The following is a 22,503-nucleotide window of genomic DNA, read 5'->3' on the forward strand; positions in this document are numbered from 1 at the left end:
TTTTGCCATGAATTACAGGAGAGCTGTGACTCCTCGAGTAGCTGAGGATAGGGTGGTGTATTGTGGGCCTATAGTGAAAACTTAACATGAGAAATCTCTAACCTTCGTATTTAGTACAATGCCACTGGTTTACTGACTTCAGGGAAACATCAGATGTACTTTTTGACTTGCATTCCTTGACAAGGTGGCAACTCCACCTGAAAGTGCCACGAAACACAGGCTAGGCTCTGGAGTCAGAGGAGGAACCGAGTTAGAGCCCACCCAGATAAAAAGAATGAAGAATGGTTAATTCTGTGATAAATTTGTTTGGGGAAAAGGTGATATGGGCTGTAAAACTGAGGTAGCATATTCGCTTTGTGGTATAGGTGATGCCTCTGAAATCGTGTAACAGATGTAGAAGTTTCTGTGATAGAAGTAGGGTGCTGTGTGGCCGTAGCTGCTGCTGGCTGCAATTTCAGGAGCCATAATTTAGCTGCATTTAGGAATTCAGCTCGCTTGATGCAAACGCTTTCTTGTATTGTGGTATGGATAGCATCAGTATTAAAACTGTGACAATTGTGAAATCTGTGTCAAGTTCATTCTTATGTGTTGACAGCAGTCTTGAACTGAGTGTGTAACTTGTCTAAAATTTGTTCCCTGCCAGTATGCAGATCGAAGACAATTACCCAAGCTGCTTCCTGAGTTATGTAAACTAGTGTCTGGAAGTATCATATTACTTTTAAGATGTCAGGATCACTGTACTGAAATGCTGGACAACCATACTTCTTTTCTTTTGGGTGCCCCTCTGTTAATTTCTCCTGCTCCTGTCTGTGACTGCAAAGACAGAGCTGACGCAAAACAGAAAGCTTGCATGAAGTTCAGATCTATTTTTACACATGCTGAGAGCCAGTCATTTTTCCTAAAATTCAGAAAGGAAGGAGAGAGGAGAGAAAGGGGCATAAATAGTACATAATTTTCCCTAGATGGGTGGAGGACACTGCCAGATCTTCCATGAATCCCAATCATGTGAAACTTACTTTTAATTCAGAAAAGTCTTACTCTTTAACTGGCCCTGCTGTAAGCTATTGCTAATAGTTGAACAGCTGTAGAATGAAAATACCGTAGTGTAGTAGGTTACAAACTCTACTGGAAGTACAGGACAGATTTTTAAGAAGAGGCAGAGCATTTCATTGAAAACTACTTACAGCCCAGCCAGATAAAAGAATGAAGAAAATATAGTTGGATTTGTATGACTATAAATACCTCTGTGGTACCCAGCAGGGCTGCCTTACTGGCTTTTAGATCCAGAAGAGGAAACAGAATGCAAGATACTGAGAGGCTGGAAACAGTAAAGCCTAATGAGAGGATAGAAGCACAGCTGACCTAGCATACTCTTTCCACAATATCTGCAATGTTTTATAGCAATTATATATCAGTAGTTTTCTAAACAAGCTACAGTTTTTTGTTGTTGTTTGTTTGAGATTTTCTTGGAAACGTTTCTCCTTATTGTAAGTCTGTGTTTATGTAGCATGCAATAAAGTTCAGAATTTTTTCCCCTATTAGGATTAGATTTTCTTGAGTAGTAGTATTAAGTAGTAGTGGGTTCGTTACCTTGATTATAAAAACGAGGTGAACAGCTCACCCTTTTTTTTGATTATATGTGGTAATGACACTGAACCGACCAAGCAATCTGTTCTGGTAAATCTCTGTCTCTCTTCCCCCCCCCCCCCCCCCCCCCCCCCCCCCATGATTTCTTCGTCTGTTCTTCATTTAGTTTTACATACATTTTAGTACACTGCAAGATATTTGATGTAGTTTTCGGGGAATCAGGGAAGATTCCAGGAGCTTAAACAGATGTTTTCTCATTCACGATCCTGTATTTGATCAGTGTGTTTGAAGAAAGATCCTTCTTCAAAACGGATACTGAGACAAGTTAACAGCAGTGACTTGGCTTGGCCCTACTAATATTAACCTACTAATATTAATCCTGATATTAATTCAAGACAGCTGGTTGCCTGACCCCCCTTTTCGTACTAAATAAATCAGAACAGCTGGACCATTTTTCATCAGATTAATCTTTAATATATGGACACTTGGTCTTTTTCATTTAAATGCACTCTTTGAACAAGTTCTCCTTTCTACTATGAACGCAAAATCTTGATTCCCAGGAGAGAAGGCTATATACTGTCAAATAGAGACTCTTTGCTCATTCTAGTGTAGCTCCTTGTATCTTGACTATACCTGGTTTCTTGTGCCTGAGTGCATTCTCTCTATTTAGTAGCTATTTACGCACATCTTTGGCAATGGAGTTTGCCAGTTCCCCCCATCCTAACAATAGAAAAATCTTGAGGTTGGTAATATTGGAATTCAAGTGATTCCTTCAGTATGAGAATTGCCCAGTTTACTCACTGGAATACATTAAAATGTTAATGTGCCTTGATAAATATGCAACACTAAACAGTTAAAACGAATTTCAAGTAGAGGCTCAGCCTGCTTGGTTACCATGGCAAACACAGTAGGAAATTCATGCCAAAGTTTGGAAACTAAGATACACAAAAGAAAACTTTCAAACTGAAATAGTCACTGTGGAGAATTAAATGTAATCAACATTATCTGAGTCCCTTTTCCCAAATAATTCTGCTTTAAACCCCTCCCCCCCCCTTTTTTTTTTGTCAAGTAAAACTCAGAACTGAGAATTAAGATTTATACAAAGCAGGCAGTAGGCACACATAGGGAAAAGTGAAATTCTTTGTTGGCTTGCCCTCTAACCGTAAGAACGTTCAGTGAGTAGAATAGGCCTCTTGGAGCCAGAAAAATTACTTCAGTACAGTAGTCTAGGTTTATGTATTTTCAGTGTGCCACGTTGTTTAACAGATGTGCTCTCAATAGGTATTAGGGTTTTTTTTTTAATGACTCGTATATGTTAGAGTTCTTCAAGTATTTAATTCACTTTCCCACGGTTGTTTGTCTTGAGACTTGCTGACTGTAACAATGAGATCTGTATGTTGCGATCTTAATGGGATAATTTCCAGTTTGATGAGTTCCCTATTTAATTAACAATCTTTAAGCCTTCTCTGAGCAAAGTATTTCTTAATGTAGTTATGTCAGCATATTGTGGCTGAATCAGATATTTTTGCATCTGACTTATTGCACGGTTTTCCATAGGTGTGGGCACATGCAAATCGTACAGTTATTTTCTTTCTGAATTTAAATTAGTATGTGTATTTACATGTCTCTTCCAAAAATCTCATCCCCCCAAAGGGGAAGCAGCGTTATACAGAAAGAGGTCAACCTGTGGCTTGAGAGACATACTACTACTAAAGATTTCCTGAAAATTGAGGCTAGAGTCGTAGTCTGGCATTAAGATTGTACACCCTTATGCTAAAACGTAGCTCAACCTCATCACTTAATGCATTGCATAGTCTGGATAGGTGATTCTGTTAGGTTGTTGGAGGTTAAGGGAAAGTGATCTGGGATATTACTGAGAACCTGCTGTTAATCTGTCCCTGCCTTTAGTGCAGGGTATGTTGGGAAGAAGGACTTGCTTTTGTGGTAACCAGGAAGTGGTTGTATTGGAACGTGAGGTGTTAGAGGTGATGGAACAAACAGCTTAAAATTTGTATTAGGCTGAAATGTTTTTGGGAGTTCTGAGGAGTTTACGTATGAAGAGGCTGATCTGCAGACTTGTTACAAATAGTAATTTATGTTGAATTACAGGTTAGTTTGGGCTTTTTGCTGACATTTTAAAATAATAGGATTCAAGGAACCACTTAATTATTAACACAAAAGTAGAATGCAAAACAACTGGAAGATTATACTAGGGTAGAATCAAAGGAAAATAAACTCGGAGGCTACTGGAAGTGGTGATTTGTTGCCATGGATTAGGTGCAAGAAATAAAACTTGAAATAGTTAGTTTTCATTCCCAGTAAGTTAAAATATGATCACTCATAGTTCTGTGATGGATCCAAAACTTCTGGAAAAGAAATAAGGAGAAATGCAGCAGAAGTTGCACATGGACTAATTTGAATAACTGTCCAGGCGAGAGGCAATTGCAAGAAACTTGAGAGAGATAATTATGCTAGGTGGATGAGCAAGATTCGCACTAATCTTTCGGTGGTTGGCACTGGAGTACCACACTTGTGTAGTGGTTCCAACCCGACAACAAAAGAGGGGGTTGCTATAGATGAGTCGGTCTTAATTTAACAATACTTATGAGTCCCAAATTTTATTTATTGTAAGAAATGGAATGGAAAGAATATTAGAAAGAAGAATATAGTACAACATATTCTCTTGTATGAATCAATAGGTCTATCCATAACTGTTCGTACGGATCTAAAAAAAGGACTATTGCAAGAGAAGTGGTCAAAATTATTACGGCATCTGAAAACTTCTGTGGAAGTCTTGAAAAGGGTAGGACTGCCTTTTTTCAGTAAACAGTATAAATGCTGTGTATGTAAAGAATATTAGACACCAGTGTATGCTCCTGGGAGCAAGACACCATTCAATAAAAATCTGAGGGGAACGAAATTCAGAAGTGATACTTCCCCCCCCCCCCCCCCCCCATGTTTAGCTTGACTGGAATGGGTTGCTTCTGTCATCTAGGTAAATAATGAGCGAAAGGTGTGTGTTAGGAAGATCTGGCAATATCTGCCATTCTGTGCAGTAGTGAGTGCAAACCTTGGAAAGGGGTATTAAATGGCCCTATCTGCAATTTAAATGACTTCTAGTAAGGAATCTAAAATGAGAGAGTAATACATGAATGCAACTGATTTCTTGAACTTGTTTCTAAAACATATTTCTGGTCAATTTTTCAGGTATTGGAGTTAAGTCTTGGATTGTGGTCCAGTACTACGGTTGGTGATACTGAAGTATTTGCGCTCCTTGAATTGTTAGATCTGCATCTTAATTTCTAAATTACTGAGGGAGAGACCTCTGAAAATGTCAGTTGTCCCCGCCTCCCCCCACACTGGCAACTCATTGTTTTGAACTTTAAAATTCACAGCAAGATCTTTTTCTTAAGTATCTTTTAAAAAGAGCTGGTTAGGGGAAGAAGAGGAGGAAAATGTCTTCATTGCGTGCCAGAGCATACATGATTCTGAATTGGGTTTCTGCTTGAGAGGTTTTTATCCAACAGGCTGAACGACAACCGAGCCAAAATTCTGTAGACCGGCCACTGGGAAGAGACTAGAATACATATATCAAACCTTCTTTTCCCTTTCTCTATTTAAAAAAAAAAAAAAAAAGGCAATTAATTGCCTAAACCAAAATAGAACATCTAATTCAGTTCATGTCTGTTGGGAGTGTGTCATACAGGGACTGTATTCAGAATTGTTTGAAGTTTGACAAGCCTGTTTACAGATTTAGCGTGGCTAAGCGCGTAAGGCTGAAACCAAACTCTTTAATTTTTGTCTCAATTGATCATGCTATTAATTGGCACTCACAATAAGATGAACATAGCAAAAGGAACATACAGTTTATGGAATACATTTTTGGGGGGATACAGCAGTTCACATGATGATTTGCTTGTGTTCTTCATGTAAACTAGTTAAGCTGATGTGAAGAATACAGTGTGCATCTGGCAAATTTGAAGGAATAAGTTCAGCCTTTCTGATGTTCTGTGTGTATTAAGATGTGTAGGGATACATAGATTAGGTTTGATCTCAATAGCTGGTCTTCAGTGTGGGTTTATAAATGATTATTCAGATGCTCAAGAAAAAGTTAACTCTTGTGCCCTTTCTGTATCGCACAGTAAAGCTATACTGTGCAAAGTGGAGTGAAAGGATTGAAGAGATTTTAGGGAGGAAAGTGACAGACTGTGTTCTGCAGGTAGAATAAAAATTAACTCTGTTAAATACATAGAAACAAACACAGTTTGAAAAGTGAGGTTGAAATGGCGAGTCATTCCCTGAAGTTTTAGTTACTTGATTACAGTGCAGCTAGAGATTCCTTGGATTCCTTGGAGAACCTTGCTGGAGTAGACAGACCGCTCGCTTCCTTTTAGAGCGGCCAAGCCCCGCTCGCAGGTCTCTTCAGGACTGCGCAGAACCAGGAGCTGTGCTGAGGGCTGTGGTCGGTCCAGAGCTAATGCTTTGGGTCCCACCTGGCTGTGGGAACGGCACTGTCACAGGTTGTACTTGCTGGTCTTCTGCTCAAAAGAAGCAGTGTCAGCTCAGGTGTGAATTTTGCCAAATGAGTAACAGTTAAAGTGTTTTCAGTTCAGCCTGTCGAAGGGAACAATTGAAATGACTCAAGACCTCTGTCAGGTTGAGACAGATGCAAGCAGCAGCAGTGTTTTCTTTCCCCTCAAAAGGCAGAGAGGGTATTTTTTTGTGTGGGAAGTTCAGAACTCTGTTTCAGTTTCCTTTAACCTCCCTGGCCTTCAGTAGCTCAAATGGGTAAACGTTCCCGTCCTACTTTAATGCCCTTTGTCCAATTTTAAAGGGAAACAAAGGCTAAAGTGATTGTGTGTGCACCTGTGAAGTGAATGGGGATTGGCAAACAAAACAGGGTTTTTCTTTTTTGGGGAGACTGCTGCCCTGTCTTTTTGTACTCAGGTTAAATTAAAATTGACTACCTTTTCTTGAGTTGTCAGTAGACTAGCGCTTCTACCTTAAATAATCCAGTAGAATGTACTGATTTAAACTTTACACAGATGAATAATTTGATTTATATCCTTAATAAAATGCAGTTAATGCTACTATGGTGAGTTGTAAATCAGACGTTCTTCATGAGCGTTCTTTATGGTGTTCACTTCCACTCAGTGTAAACCTTCCTTAATCTTGCCGGTTGTATAAGCACTGGTCCAGTTAATACGATGTAGATTCATTTTAGACTATTATGTGCTCTTTGCTCTGTTTGAATGCTTAGAAAAATTCTTTCAGAAACAGAATATGATAATTTTATTAGGTCCTCTGGAAAAATTAAATCAGTCTTTGCTTAAAAACGGATTTATGTCCATTTGACTGAAATAAAGCTTTTATTGTAATATATGTGGTCATAGTTGTCCGCCTTATGAATAAATGCTGAAATCCTGTTAGGTAATGCTTTTCTCCTTTCAAAAGCCACGTATGTCTTGTATGGCAGGCCCCAAGTGGAGTTAAATCTAGAAAGGAGAAGAATATCAAGTAGCTTTGCAAATTTTCATATGGTTTTGTACAAAAATGATACTTAAGACTGTTACGGATGAACTGAGTGGAACACTTTAAGAAAAAAATAGGTTGAATAAAATGACTTGGTGTCCCTGTTTTACTAACAGAGCTGTTCTTGTACAGTATCCTAGAAACTCTGTGACATGCCTGAAGTGTTCCTGTTCAGCATTTAATCAAATGCTTTATGACTTATAAAAAGCTTGTGTGGAGATACAGGAACCCGTTTATGAGGAACGATATGGTTCAGGAAGACAAATGTTCTGTCAAGTAGAAATAAATCTTGAAATTCCTTGCTGGAAGTGGGTATAAATACAAGTTACTTTGTCCTTTAAGTGAAGTCATTCAAAATATGTATATAGTAGAAAAAAAATACAGCGGAAAATATGTTCTGGTCACTGAAGCCGAAAAATAAAGATCATGTGTGCAAGCTCAGGATCTTCAGATTTTTGAGGGTAAAACTGACACAAGTTGGGTGCTGTACTTTCTAGAAGCTTTCTAGAGAAAGGATATTTCATAGAGAAATAGCTTAATGGAGGGTCTTTGAGGCAGTATGTTGGGGTGGCAGACTCTTTTCCCTGCCTGCTGCTGTGTGTGTGTGATTATTATTATTTTTTTTTAACAGTTTCTTAGTTTTCAATTTTCAGAATTCTTGCTGTCCAGTGCAACTTGCAGCACTGTCTCCTAGGTTCTCTTGCCTTGAATTAGAGATGAATAAGGGAAAATGAATGCGTGCGCTTGCTTTTAGTCTTAGCTGATGCTTACACTTCGTATGTTAATTGACAGCAGACTGTCCAGGATTGATTGTGCTATTTTGAATGTTCAGCTATTGGTGCTCCACTTGGTAGAATTAGCAGTTTAGACGAATCTTAAAATGAAAGCTGAAAATGAAGTAGTGGTTTTCTTGAGTTGATGAATGGGAATTAAATATAAAGCTACTACATTGAATGTAATGCTGCAGAATAGAGACTTAAATTTCCCTAGCGTTAATGGCTTTGCGGAGCTGAGGAGACACTTAAAACTAGCCTATATTTATACATAAAATGTCACTCATGCAACCCTGAAAGCTGAGGAAATCTCTCAGGTGTGGAAAAAGCAGCTCAACAGTCCTTATGGTTATGAATGGTGATTGTTTGCTGACTTTGATTTTTACAGAGTCCTGAATAGGGTTTATACTCTTCTTATTTATACAGTGTTCCTAGAAGTTTTAAAACTAATTCTTAATTTTTTTTTTTCTGGGGACTTCTGAATGTGTGCAGTGAAGGATTAAGGTTGAATCTGAAGAGATGCTATGACTGCTATTATGTTTTGCCAGGCTTAAAAGGTTTTCAGTAGAGTCACCTTTCTACCAGAAAAGCTAAGGTGCATTAATTGCTGCTCTGTCAGCTTACATGCAGCTATATTTGTAGAACCCAGTGTAGTAGTGACCTGCTAGGGCATAGTTGACTGTACCGAACAGTGCTTTGTTATGGCTTTAGAATTGCTGGAAGCTTTACGTGACTTCCTGGTGTATACCTCCTGAAATCAAGCAGAACTTTTGCTTTACATAAGTGTTCTTTATAGGGAAACTCCCCTGACTTGCTCCTGTAGTTTTCTTCCTGCTTGACGTTCACTGAAGGCATAAATCAGAGCTGTTAATTAAAAGTAAGCTGGGAACACTGTGTTGCTGCTGAGTTGGTTGGCTCTAAGCTGAGGATCCTAGGATGATCCAGGTTGGAAGGGACCTCTGCAGGTTGCTAGTCCAACCTCCTGCTCAAAGCAAGGTGAGCTATGAGGTCGGACCAGCTTGAAGCAACAAGCAAGTAAAGTAAGTAAAAGTGATTCTCCTGTTTACTGAACAGTGTTTGGGCTCTACGAAAAGACTCTAGAAATCTACTCCTCTGATACTGAAGTAGTTTAGTCGCAGGAATTTCCAGCGCAAAGTATTGAAGCTAGCGTTTCTGGCAGAAACATTCTTTTTGCCACTGCGCAGAGTCCACCAGAAAATTCTGCCTGGGGTAAGTGAACCTTCTTGCAGTGGGTCAGCCACGTTCCACAACTTTCTCTGTCCTTCAGCTAGCCCTGCAGGAACGAGAGGGAGAGCAGCACAGACATGGTGGAACAAGCAAGCTGTAAGGGGCCTCCTGGACCACCAGTTATGTTTGCTCTGTCCTTGCTAATGTGGTGGGCATAATACGTTCTACAATGTTCACTAGTGCTGCAGCAAGGATTACCTGGCCTCTTTTTTTCAGACAGGGTTTAAGGAGCATCTGTAAAGTTCAATAAAGTTCACTTAGTAATAGTCATAAGAGTCAATTTCTCATGGTACTTGTATAGCGTTGTAACAAGTGCAGCTTTCTCAAATTATTCTGGTTATAGACCAGGGACCATTAAATCCCTGAACAGCATGGTGTTGAAGAAGTATCAAGCTACAGGTAATAAGTTAATATTTCCAAGCTCCAAAAATGCAGAAGTTGTCTTCAAAAGTGTAACTTCTCAGTCCTTTGCCTTCTCTCTACAGCTCTAGTGCAAAACGCTCATAACTGATCTATAGTCTACTATTCAAGATCAATAAATTCTCTGGACTAGGGAGATTCTCTTTAGAGGTTTTTTAGAAATAAATTTTTGATTGAATGTTTACCCTCGCCTTAAAGACCTGACATTCTCACTGAATCTCACTTATTGCTACAGCCTATGGAAAGCTGGTCCCCTGGCAAAGCTGGTATTGAATAGTGTAAAGTATCTGTAGGAAGGCATTGTCATGACTACAGTTGAAATAATCTGAGAGAAATTATTAGTAACTCAAAATCCTTTTCTTTCTATGTTCAGATGTCTTTTCCAGCTTGGAAGGAAATGTAGATTATATGGTATGTTTTGGATTCAACTAAAATTTGCAGAAACCTGTACATTTAAGTTAGCAAAAGAAAAGATGCAGGAAGAATTCACATCTGTCATAGAAGCGTGATTAAAAGCCAACTTTATATAACATGGTTCACTATTTGGGAAATAGTAGTATGAAACCTAAAAGTCTTGGATCAATAGTATATCAAAAGAATGAATCCTGGACAGAAATTAATCTGGCTTTGATGTTAGAGTCATGCACAGTTACAGAACCAAGGTAACTGATGCCTAGTCTAATCAGACATTTGAAACATCAAAATCTGAAAACTTCAATAGACTCCTTTTCATTTTCTTTCTAGTGCCCAGGAACTTAAAACTATGTTTATGGTGTTCCACTTGACCATCTTCCTACTGGAATTCATGCTTCGGGGAAGATGTGCAATTGCTAGTGTCCCGTTCTCTCAGCTTGTGGTTTACAGATAATTTTTCTAAAATAGCATGCTCTGAGAGTTAAATTGGAATGGAAGTCCCCAAAACAGTTGTACAATCTTTATTTCTGGAGTACGAATTAACCACAAAGAGCTGAATGGTATTATGCAGTCAATTTTTCTTCTGCTGGAGCCTAAGATTCTGTAGAGATTTTTTAATCTGTTGGGAAACAGGACTTTAAAGGTGTTGGTGCCCAAGGTGTACCAATGTTGTTAGCTGCGTCACTGCCTTTAGACGAGTTTTGAGTGAGATTCTGCTTGTTCTTGTGAACTGACTGAATTCACAGTACCCATTATTGCTTGTTCCTTTGTCCAAGGGGTACTTTAAATGCCACTGTGTTGGAATCTGAATGTTTGGAAAAAGGCCTGTTCAGACTTAATAAGCCGATTCAGAAAACACTTTTAATGAAATATAATGGAAAGACAGACTGCTAGCGCAACTATTAGTTGGCCCAAGTGCTATTACTGGAGTCTTGATTAGCTAAGACGTACTTTGACTTACAGCACTTGAGCAAGGATTTAAGTTCAGGTAGTTTCACCCCATTTCAAAGGGCTGCTATCATCCTGACTCATCCCTGATGGATTAGGTTCCCCAGACTGGACAAGCTGGAATGGTGCTGAATATTTTTCAGAGGAAGACTTTAAAGGAGTAGGGGCAGGAATCATCAATACAACTTGCTATCAGCTCAAGTAGAGGCAGGAGTGCCCTATCCTGTGCATCCAGCCTCCATGTTGTAAAACACTTAGTCCCAAGATCTTTCCCTTCTCTCTAAAGGTGCACCACCATTTTTCTAAGAGTGGGACAGTTCCCACCGCTTTGTTTGGTAAATAGTGTCAGATACTGGGATTTGACAGTCATGGGCTCAGATCTCATGCAAAAGCGCTTTACAGAGGATCAAAATCACAGAAGTGGTTTTAGTGATGAGCTAATGAAATGCTGATTCCCAGGAGCTATTGAGTTTTCTGAGTAAGCGTGTTTCTTATCAAAGTACAGCAGCAGTTGTGCAGAAACAGAGAAAGAAAATGGCTTCTAGTCCTTATCGTCGTTGGACCTACCTCACCTTTTGGTGAAGAGGGAGCTTGACCAAAAGAGTACTACTCTTGTGCTTGTGGATTTGACCATATCTCCATGGGACAGCTATATCATAATTATAACTGAAAACAGTCGCTGCATGTAAATAAAAGGCAGGACATCCTTGCCAGTAGAAACCTAGCTTCTGATAATTCTGGGCTGAATTAATTTGCTTACTCTCCATTTAAGTTCAGATAGAGTCTCACTGCCATCTAGCTCCCAGAAAACAGCTAGAACAAGCATAGTGAAGTCTGTGCCTGAGCTTCATTTATTGGAATTTCATGTCTTACTAGACCTGTTATCATACAATTTCAGAAGATGGGGAACCTTAGAAGTTTTTTGGACAACAAAAACAGTAGTCAGTGATAAAACTCTCACCAGACAAAAGAGCGAAGTGTAGCTGCAATCTGAACACCACTATCTCCTCGTTCGGTGTTGTTTGCAAAGATAGTAAGGATTCAGAAGGAGAAAACGCTGGGAATGCTAGTAGTTTCCTGCTGAATAGGAGAGTCTCTGGTTCTCTAATTTCTCAGCATGATTCAGGCTGAGTCCTATTTACTTTAAACGAGATCTTATTTCTTAGCAGTTGAGTTCTCCTGAAAAACTCCTGTCCAGAGGACTTACCTTTAGCCTCATGTATGAGAGGAGAGAAACATGGTACCTTATTCAGCTTTGCATTTCTTTGATATACAGAGGGATTTATCTATTTCTGTAGAATGATCTTCCAGATAGAAGCACTACCTCCATTTTGAGGCTATCTCAGATATCATTTATTTTGCAATGATATGGGACAAGAGAATCTTGCACAATAGATGAGATCTAATGCATGGCCCTTAGCGTTGGATCTTTCAGCTTCAAGTTAGAGATTTACATGTGTCTGTGGATATTCTTTCGTAGACATGTGCCTTTTCCTATGATGTCCCAGTAGAGCTGGCATTCTATTTGAGCTCTCCTTGAAGAAGTATTGCTAATAAACTTTTTTAGCTTATAATGGATATCTGGGCTCTGGAGAATACTTTTTTAATCTGCTGACTTGAGAAGCTGGAGCACATCATCTCATTTTGGCATTTTCAAGCAGGAGGCCGTACACTTGATTAAACTGGTTTATAATACATGTTGCAAAACATAAGTATTACTTTAATACTGTTGCATGTATACACGGGTTACATGTATCCCTTAGTTAAATTTGCCTTGGAAATGGCTCACCTGACATGATTTACTGTGTAGCTAGTTTTTTCTCTACTGACAGTTCTGGTTCTCATCTATAAAGATCCATACACACCAAGGGTTTGCTATTCTTTAAACTCTTGAGCCCGAGGTTTAATACATCGGAGCAGTTTTCTTTTATGTGATGTTTGTCCTCTTCCTCATACAAGTTATATTTCTTTTATTACTGGGCTGATTTTTCTCAGACTACAAATACTAAAAAAGCTCATAGATTGAAATTAGAATCTGAGTCCCAAATTGTGACTGCATCTCATGTCTGTAATATTGTTGAGTATCTGCAGCTTTCTAATTACAAGCTCTGATCCTTGAAAATAAGGGGTTAAAAATGTTGAACCTGATGCATGATCTTGCATATTAAACATGTGAGTTTTAATCTCGAGGTGATGAAAGATAGGGTGTCTGTGTTCAGGAGTGATATATAGATAAGCGTGGGTTACACAACCGAGGGGGAACATTTTATTTATTCCTTTTGGTCCTTCTGACACTTCAGTGCCTTATTGAACAAATCTTCAGCTGTTTGTTGGTTCCTCTGTTTTGCTAGCAGTTGTATTTTGTCTGAACTGTATTTGGATTGTGTTCAGTAAATAAAACTGATCTGTTGGTGATGCATAGAAATCTTTCTTCGTATAGATGGCAGAGTATTTTGATGTTTTAATCAGTGTCAGAAGTGCAACTACTTTGTAGCTTAATGACTTAAAATATATTTTATAATCACAGTATCAACATCCTGAGTCCGTATTCTTAGAAATGTTTTTCCTAGAACCCAGTCAATCATTTTGGAGGCTTTTTTTTTTTTTCTATTGAGAATAATCTCTTATTTTTGCTTCTTATAAAAGGATACACTTACATTAGAAGGGTCAGGTGACTGGGAACACAATCTTTTTTTGAATCAGCAACTATCAAAACTGGTTATACTTCATATTCAGAAAGCTGTTGCCAGAGAAGTAGAAGATATCTCGCCTCTGTGTGTTGGAATGCCTCCCCTGGGAATGGGTTGGCCTCTCCTGCCAACCCTGGGAATGGGTTGGTCTTCAGGACTCACTGAAGCCTTTGTTACTGAATGGTTGTCACTAGTTATGTGATGTAATTGCAAAGGCTAAGTAGGTATAGTGTTCAGCGAAATTGAAAAACACGCACGTGTTGCATAAAAAGATAAACTGGCCGAAGACATCTTTTGATGTCTTCGATAAATACAAAGCTGCTTTTTAAAGCAAGGTTTTTGCGACTGCATTAGTTGTTGCTTTGTATAAATTCATTTGCAAATAGAACTTGTTATATGCGCACGTTGTGATTAAACTGTCTTAATTCTGTTTGCTCTCTTTGCAGGCTGCGGACTTGAGTAAACCAATAGACAAAAGGATATACAAAGGAACACAACCTACATGTCATGACTTCAATCACTTAACAGCCACAGCAGAAAGTGTCTCTCTTCTAGTGGGCTTCTCTGCAGGCCAGGTCCAACTTATAGACCCTATTAAAAAAGAAACTAGCAAATTATTTAATGAGGAAGTAAGTAGAAGTCTTAATACTGTTGCATGCAAATGTACTTGATATTAAAGATCCTAGATTCTCAAAGTTCTGTAGAGGGCATCCTTTGCCTATACAGCTCATTATTCAGTCATTATCTTTGCTTTTCAGCTGTTTCATTGGTCTTAGGATACCTATACAAAAATGTTATTTATGTAGGGGATCATACATAATTCAGGGGATTTAAGGAAGAAAAATCAGACAATGCTGTAACTAGAGCTAATGACAGCTAACTGGTAGGAAAAGGGTCTACAAATGTAAAAGCTGCTGTATGCCCTTTGCATTCGGTTGTTCCAGAGGTTCCTGGTTCCAAACCAGGAACAAACATTTGGGCATCTATATGACTAATATATTAAGCTCAAAATACTATAGTATTTTTATGGAAAGGGTGTTAAATTGTCTGTATTGAAGATTCACAAGGGTTTGCTTGGGGAAGACTGTTTGTTTGGGACATCAAGCTGAATGCTGCACAGGAAAAGCTGAAGTCTCATGAGGTCTTGGCAGTGTGACTTTCCTGAAAGAAACTTTCCACCTGCTTTTCGCTGCTGTGTAATAATAAAAGACTGAAGGGAGTACTGGAGGGGGAGGACATGACTTGTGCCAAGTTACAAGACAGCAGGCTCTGATTATCTGATAATACTTGGTATTTTTAGCAGGGTAAGTGTCTGAATGTTAACAGTGAAGAGATCTGGTAACTGATACAACTTTGGCAGTATTTTTTGCTGAGGATAAGCTGTGGGAATTTGGTGGGATTTTTTGTTTTGTTTTATTCCTCTCTATTTTTTTAATCCAACTGCAGATAAATCACAAGAGGATGATCACAGAGAGCTTTGCAGGTCATATTTTAGAAATCTCAAATGTGGATAAGAGCTTTGCAGATGAGGTTGAGTCTTGCTCAGCTTCAACCTGAGCAAGCACATCTTTCCCACCTCATGGAAGATGTGTTGACGTTCTCTGTCTTTGTGCAAAGAAGATCCCAATATTGTTCTAAATGGGGATGTTTTATAGTTAGACCTGTCTAATTCCTCCTCAGCTTTCTAAAAGTAGCTACAGTCAGATCAGAAGAGGGGAGTTTTTCTTCTTCTCTAGCCTTTCCCACCTGTTCCTTCTCTCTGCTGTGTTGAATGGGAAACAGTGCTGGAGATTCTCTTAATTTTGCACTGAGTACCCTTCTTGGTAGAAACCATTGTATGAGTAGTTGAAAATTTCATTCTAGCATTGTTCTCAACACTCCTCCCCCCAAAAAAAACAAACAAACAAAAAATCCTAAAAGCAAAGAACTCTGGCACTGGTGCAGCTTTACCATTGGGAGTGCTAGTCTGGATGTGAACAAGTCACTTGTGTAAGTACAGCTTTGATTTAATCTTGTTTTGATAAGTAGCATAAGTATTATAAATAACTGGAGTTTAATATCACCAAGCAGTGCATACTCTTGTAGTGGAACTATAGTTGCCTTGAGGAAAAACTCCTGATAAAATACTTACTTAAAGGTACAATGCATGTTTATATGCCCTGATTTTGTTTACTGTCTAACTTCTACAGTGTAAAGCTGCACTGAGGAGGGCTGTGTGAGTGTGAATAGTTCTAGTGGTAGGCGACAAGTGATGGAAGTACTGAAGCAACTTTGCATACTGTGTCTGCACTATAACTAGAGTTACTACACTGTGGTAGGGATACGTCCTTGGACTCCTTGGTGGAAATTAAGTTTTTTTTTTTTTTTTTTTTTTTTTTAAAACAAAGCTAACGGAAGGATTTGCTCAGTGCTGCCCAAACTACCAGCAGAGTAGATTGGAATTAAATAACAAATTCTTATTTCATACGCTACTGTTAACTGCAATTATAACAAATTTTAGAACTTTTACATGTTTGTTTTTAATCTATCAATTACAGTATAGAAACTTGCCTTGGACATATTTGGAAATTCTGGCATGATTAGGCTCACAACTAAAAGCTCTTTTGGGGAAGCATTAGCGAGCATTTTGTTTGTTTATTTGTTTGAGTCAGTACGTTTGCTTCAAGGTAAAGGTGCCTGTTGGTTGCGAAATATGTTTAGAGAATTAGATAGTGTTTTAGAATAAACACATCTTCACCAGTAAAACTGAGGAAGTCTAAAGGCAAATTTTTTCGTCTTTTGACAGATTAGGTGCTAGAGTTAGAATAATAGAGGTAAAAGATTTCACCACCTGTCCTGTTAGTAACTGGGTGGCTTAGGAAACCCAAAGCTCTCTTTTTGACTATCTCCTATCAGGAAGCAATCAGGAGAGCAGTTAATGACTGTGATTAGTGAAATAACCTGTTATGACACAGCAGGTTATGTCCAAGTTGCCTGAATTAAAGCTATTATATTCTGACTTGTTACTCTCATTTATGTTGACTTTATTGATGTAGAAGATAATAGGGACTTGAAAGGCTGAGGTGAGGGATACTATGCAGCTCCAGACAGCCTCTAAAAGTCAAGCAGCGTTCCTTCTAGTTGTGTCAGAACAAAACTAGCACTTTCTTATACCCATCAACAGCTAAGTGTACCTTAGACTCATTTGTTTGCTGGCAGTAGTTGATTATCCTCCAGTTAGCCTACTGAACTATTAAGTCTCCTTCATCTTGGCTTATTTTTTGTCTATGCCCTTTTTTATTTAAACCTTAATCTTAAGCCGCAATTAAGGTATGGCTGCGTTTTTTTTTTTTTTCTTGATAAACTCTTTTTCTACTTGTGCTGGCAAAGCTGTTGGCCAGACCAATATTACTTGATTGCTTCTTTCCTTTTTTTTTTCCCTTTTCCCCCACTGTTTTGTGTCCTACGCCCATAACTTTGTCCCTGCAGGCTTCTTCAAAACATGACTACTGAGATAATCTTACTTTGCTCGTCTTCCTGACTGGTGGCTGAAGTTCCTTCACTTACTGTTCTTTTGCCAAACTGAACATGAGCTTCTTATCCCAGCCGCTAAATCTGCAGCGATTAGCTTGGTATTGCATTCACTGTTCATTATTGTCATGTCTCTACCAGTGATACGGACTTCAAGTCTTGTTTTGCTGTGCTGCACATGAGTGCAAAGAGTCCCAGTTAAAAGCCTTTAAAACTTCAGAAATTCATAATTTCATAATTTAAATCTTCCTTCTGAATTTAAAGCACTCTTGGTTGAGAAGGGGATAAGATGTGGTCACTTTGTACAGATCACTTTCAAGTATTGTGATCTTTTAATTTTGCCTGTTGTCTGTTGGAGCTAGCTGGTTCTCATTGCATGTTGTAATCTTCTGTTTTGCTCATAGCCTCTTTGAGGTAAAGCTGATCAGATCGGAGGAATTTTTGTATAATACCTAATATCATGTAGTCCATGATTTTGGGTTTAAAATGCAATTTCTACTGTAAAGTTAAATAATTCCTCTTGCAAGCAGAGGCTGTACGTTAGGATGAGCTATTCCAGTAGAGTAGTCCACGAAATCTTGCTTTGTGCCATATCAGTGGTAGTTTCATAACCAGAGGACTATTGTTTCTAGCAAGCAAGCTGGTCCGATGCTCACTGTTCTTATTCTCTTAGTGTGTACAAGGTAACTTTCTGGCTAATTAATCAGACGTGAATGATGTATATTAATGAACACACATGACAGATTACTTAAAATATGACAACAGGAGCTGCATAAAGCTGCTGTTTTGAAGCCACGTTGTTTGAGGAAAAAATTCTAGATTAAGTTTTCTCAGCTCTCACATACAAAATGACTAATTTAACCAATGAGAAAACAGGAGAGAGAGAGAGAGGCTTCCTGCTTTCACACTGAGGTTGACAGCAACAAAACTGTACAAAAATATAATCTAAAATGACCAAGTGCTACTTTTTAGTAGCAGGCACAGGTGTGGAATGGATAACAGTCACTGTATTTATCCATTAGTTCATTTTTTCTGAAAAACAGAATAGCAAATTTTGGGTTGTTTTAACACTTTTTTGTGACTTGTTCTGGTATTTCTTCATGCTCTTTGTATTTACAGTTTTACCTTTAACATAGCTGAGCTGTTCTTTCAGCCTATAATCATCAGTCTGTGACCTCTTGTATTTGTATATAAAGATTTACTTTTTTCCAAATTGCAGTCGAGCAATGGCATGACTGACTGTTGCTAGACTTAGAAGTCCACTAGAATTATAGTAGCAAACTCAAGGAGTCAAATTTTATCTCTGCTTCTCAGTTCTTCTGGCATTGAACATACTAGGAGCAGGGATATTTATTTAATGTAATTTCCTGTAAAGGAAAAGTCATTTTAATCAGGTGGTGAGTGAGAGTATTGACCAGTCCATGGAAAGTAAGGCTGGGACGGGTGGAGTCCAGGGAGCAAATGACGTGATGTCTTCTGTATTCAGTGAATTACACGTGTCTAATTATTAACTTTCCATGTGAATAGAATTACTGTACAGCACTTGCTCCCTGAATCAGTATGCAGATCGTGCTGGTATAGGCTCCTAAAGTCCTTCCCCCCCCCCCCCCCCCAAAGGATGAACTTTATGTATGTGACTTCAGATAAAAGCAGAGTCTAAATTTACTGCTGTTGACTTATAACCTGTTTGCTGTGTAGTACAGATGAGTAACAGCCTTTACTTCCTACAATTTGTTATGTTTTCTTGATTTTTCTCCAATAGTTGTTTCCTTTTCGTGCTACTCATCAACCTACAGAGCAAAAAAATAAGCTGAAGAACATTACCTTGCGATGGAATATCACTGGACTGTAATCATGTTTCATAGAGCTTTCTTCCTCTAAAAGTAATTTCCTTTTAATTGTCTGAAAAGATGATTTTTTTTTGCAAATACAGTAACAATATAGCTTCTTTGTAGACAGTTCATCTCACTAAGTTTTGTTTTCCTTCCCTCCAAAAAAAAAAAAAATCTCAGATTTACAGTTCATCGTTAAAACTTTAATTATCAGACTTTCTGATGTTTATCTTCTTTGTTTTTCACAGAGACTAATAGACAAGTCCAGAGTAACCTGTGTAAAATGGGTACCAGGTTCGGAAAGCCTTTTCCTAGTAGCTCATTCCAGTGGCAATATGTACTTATATAACGTGGAGCACACTTGTGGTACCACAGCCCCGCACTACCAGCCACTTAAACAAGGAGAAAGTTTTGCAGTTCACACTTGCAAGAGTAAATCCACAAGAAACCCTCTGCTTAAATGGACAGTAGGTGAGGGTGCCCTGAATGAATTTGCCTTTTCCCCAGATGGAAAATTCTTGGCGTGTGTGAGCCAGGATGGTTTTCTTCGTGTGTTTAACTTTGATTCAGTGGAATTGCATGGTACAATGAAAAGCTATTTTGGAGGACTGCTGTGTGTGTGTTGGAGTCCCGATGGAAAATATATAGTAACAGGTGGAGAGGATGACTTGGTAACAGTTTGGTCTTTTGTGGACTGTCGAGTAATAGCTAGAGGCCACGGACATAAATCATGGGTCAGCGTTGTTGCATTTGATCCGTATACCACTAGTGTAGAAGAGAGTGACCCAATGGAATTTAGTGGAAGTGATGAGGATTTCCAAGACCTTCATTTTGGCAGAGATCGAGCAAATAGTACGCAATCTAGGCTATCCAAAAGGAACTCTACAGACAGTCGTCCAGTGAGCGTTACATATAGATTTGGTTCAGTAGGCCAGGACACACAGCTCTGTTTATGGGATCTTACAGAAGATATCCTCTTCCCCCACCAACCTCTCTCAAGAGCAAGGACACATACAAATGTCATGAATGCCACAAGTCCACCCACTGGAAGTGGTGGAGCTAACCCAGGAAGTAATGGAAACAGTATCACAACACCTGGAAACTCTGTACCCCCTCCTCTTCCACGGTCAAACAGCCTTCCACATTCTGCAGTCTCAAATGCTGGCAGTAAAAGCAGTGTCATGGATGGTGCCATTGCTTCTGGTGTTAGTAAATTTGCAACCTTATCTCTACATGATCGGAAGGAAAGACACCATGAAAAAGATCACAAGAGAAATCATAGCATGGGACATATATCTAGCAAGAGCAGTGACAAACTGAACCTAGTTACTAAAACCAAAACGGACCCAGCTAAAACTTTGGGAACACCTCTCTGTCCCAGAATGGAAGATGTTCCCTTATTAGAGCCTCTTATCTGTAAAAAGATAGCACATGAAAGACTGACTGTGTTAATTTTTCTTGAAGACTGTATAGTCACTGCTTGTCAGGAGGGATTTATTTGCACATGGGCAAGGCCTGGTAAAGTGGTAAGTTTTAATCCTTAATGCTGCATCAAAGAACTAGAACTCTGAATAGGTAGTTTTCTTGAAATATAAATGAATGTTGAAAATAAAATTTCTTTATGCTTAATGTAAAAAAAAAAAAAAAAAATCCTCAGAGCCATACTTTTGGATACTGCATGCCATATTTCTGAATGATTTGAAGCGTCTTGGATACAATTCTTAAGTATAGCTGCCTTCCAGCAAGAGAAATAAATACTGTGCATCTAAACTATTGATTAGTGTTCTTATACTTAAGCATAACCACAGTATGATGAAAGCTATTTATGTAAAATTTGAAGTAAAACCTGTCAATCGCTAAAATGATGATAATCCTTCACGTTTTCTACAAAATATTGCACTCCCTGTGAGAGTAGCTTATGAAAAGCTGTTGCTTTTGAGTCTAACAAGAAATGTGAGCCTCTGAAAAAATAAAACCAAAGTGTTTTATTCCTCCATACTTTTCTGTGGTGGTCTGCGGGATTAATGTAAACCCAGTTCTTATTAAAATGTCAGCCGTTTTATGAGAAGATTTCTAAGTCCTTTACTGAAGGTAGTTTGCGTACTTTAAATTTTGAATAAATCCGTGAGACAATACAGTACTACTAAGGAACTCTAATTTTAGCCAGGTTTTGATTTTATTTATGCTTCGTTAAATTAGGGAAAATCATCCAAGCTTCCTCTAAATAGTTTCAAACAAGCTCTTCCTTTTTGACAGCAGCTGTTCTATCAGTAGAACCTTCATGAACATGTACTTCTAGTTTTAACTTTTTCTGTTGATTCACTTTAACACAGATAAAATGTTGGGTTTTTTTTTCTGTAGTCCAATGTGTAGCAAGCTAAATTTTGAATGAATCTAAAAGTGGTGTTTATTTTATAAAGAAGTAGCTTATGCTACAAAGGCTTTATAGTCCTTTAAAATGTTATTGGAAAACAGCTATGAGAATGCTATCGGAGTTGTTCTACTGAAAAGGATCATTATTTTTGTGAAAATTTCTGAAGTTATGAGGCCTATAGGTTACCATCTAAAGAAAAAAAATACTCTGGTAATACTTGAATATTACCACATTGGACAACCTAATTGAAAATCCGATGTTCCTTAGGCTTAAACTATTTGATCTGCAAATCTCCCTTTTGAAGTGGAGATATTATGTATGTTTAACACTAAAATACCACATCTTCATTGGAGTAAAATCTTAAGTAAAACTCAGTAATTTTTCTTAGAACATTTGTATAATGTAAATTTCTTTGAGATGTTCTCAAACTTATCACAGCCTAGAGAACCATGCCCACTCTGCATCTTGATGCATATTTGGGGGTTGAAGCTAAAACTGAAAATTGTAAATCCTTTTCTGGGGGAGGGAGGTATTACTTTAAAACCTAAGTTATTTTTTGTGAAAGAACTGCAGATTCATCTTTAAAAAAAAAAAAAAAAAACAAAAAAATCACCCAAAACTGTTTACCTGTCTGTTGCAAATGAAAATACTAAGGCAGTTGTCACTTCTGTGACTCGGTGCAATTCACACTTAAGAATTAACTTTAGATACATACAGCAGTGCCTCTGATTTCCGTTGTGATCTGTTTTGTTTTTGTTCTAAAACTTTATGTACTACTAAACACTATACTGTTAAAACTTATTTTCAGTGGCTGAGGTGGGTCTTGTTAGACTGGCTATAACTTAAACACGGGTGTTTTTTGTGTGTGTATTGACTTTGATTCGGCATATGACATTTCAAATATTTCAGAGATAAAGTATGCAGTACCAAAAATCAGGATTTATGTATTGGCCAATATGGAAAACTTTAATTACAGGTAAGTAATTTTCTTGCTGAAGTTATCACTTTCAAAATTAATATATTGCACACTGTTGTAAATGCCATATTGTTTAGGATGTATTTACTTAGAAATTTTCAAATGGATTTGTTTTCCTGATTTCACTTGCATTTATAAAGAGCTCACTCTGCTGGTAAAAACTAAATTTTGGTGGCATGTTTACAGGGGATAGGAAAAT

At 38.2% G+C, this 22,503-nt stretch overlaps 1 protein-coding gene across 6 annotated transcripts in view; it reads left to right on the forward strand.

Moving 5' to 3' along the window:
• WDR20 (WD repeat domain 20) overlaps positions 1-22,503 on the forward strand; it is a 49,139-nt gene that overhangs the window by 16,261 nt on the left and 10,375 nt on the right. For 4 of the 6 annotated variants that reach the window (XM_068947070.1, XM_068947068.1, XM_068947071.1 and 1 more), the window contains exons 2-3: positions 14,059-14,241; positions 19,203-20,480. In XM_068947070.1, coding sequence (XP_068803171.1) covers positions 14,059-14,241; positions 19,203-20,480 — 1,461 coding nt within the window. Of the gene's footprint in view, positions 1-14,058; positions 14,242-19,202; positions 22,305-22,503 lie in introns of all 6 variants that reach the window. The other 2 variants (XR_011141652.1, XR_011141653.1) reach the window with 1 other exon arrangement.

Source organism: Struthio camelus, chromosome 5, assembly GCF_040807025.1.
Source record: "Struthio camelus isolate bStrCam1 chromosome 5, bStrCam1.hap1, whole genome shotgun sequence".
In the NCBI taxonomy this organism is placed as follows: Eukaryota; Metazoa; Chordata; class Aves; order Struthioniformes; family Struthionidae; genus Struthio; species Struthio camelus.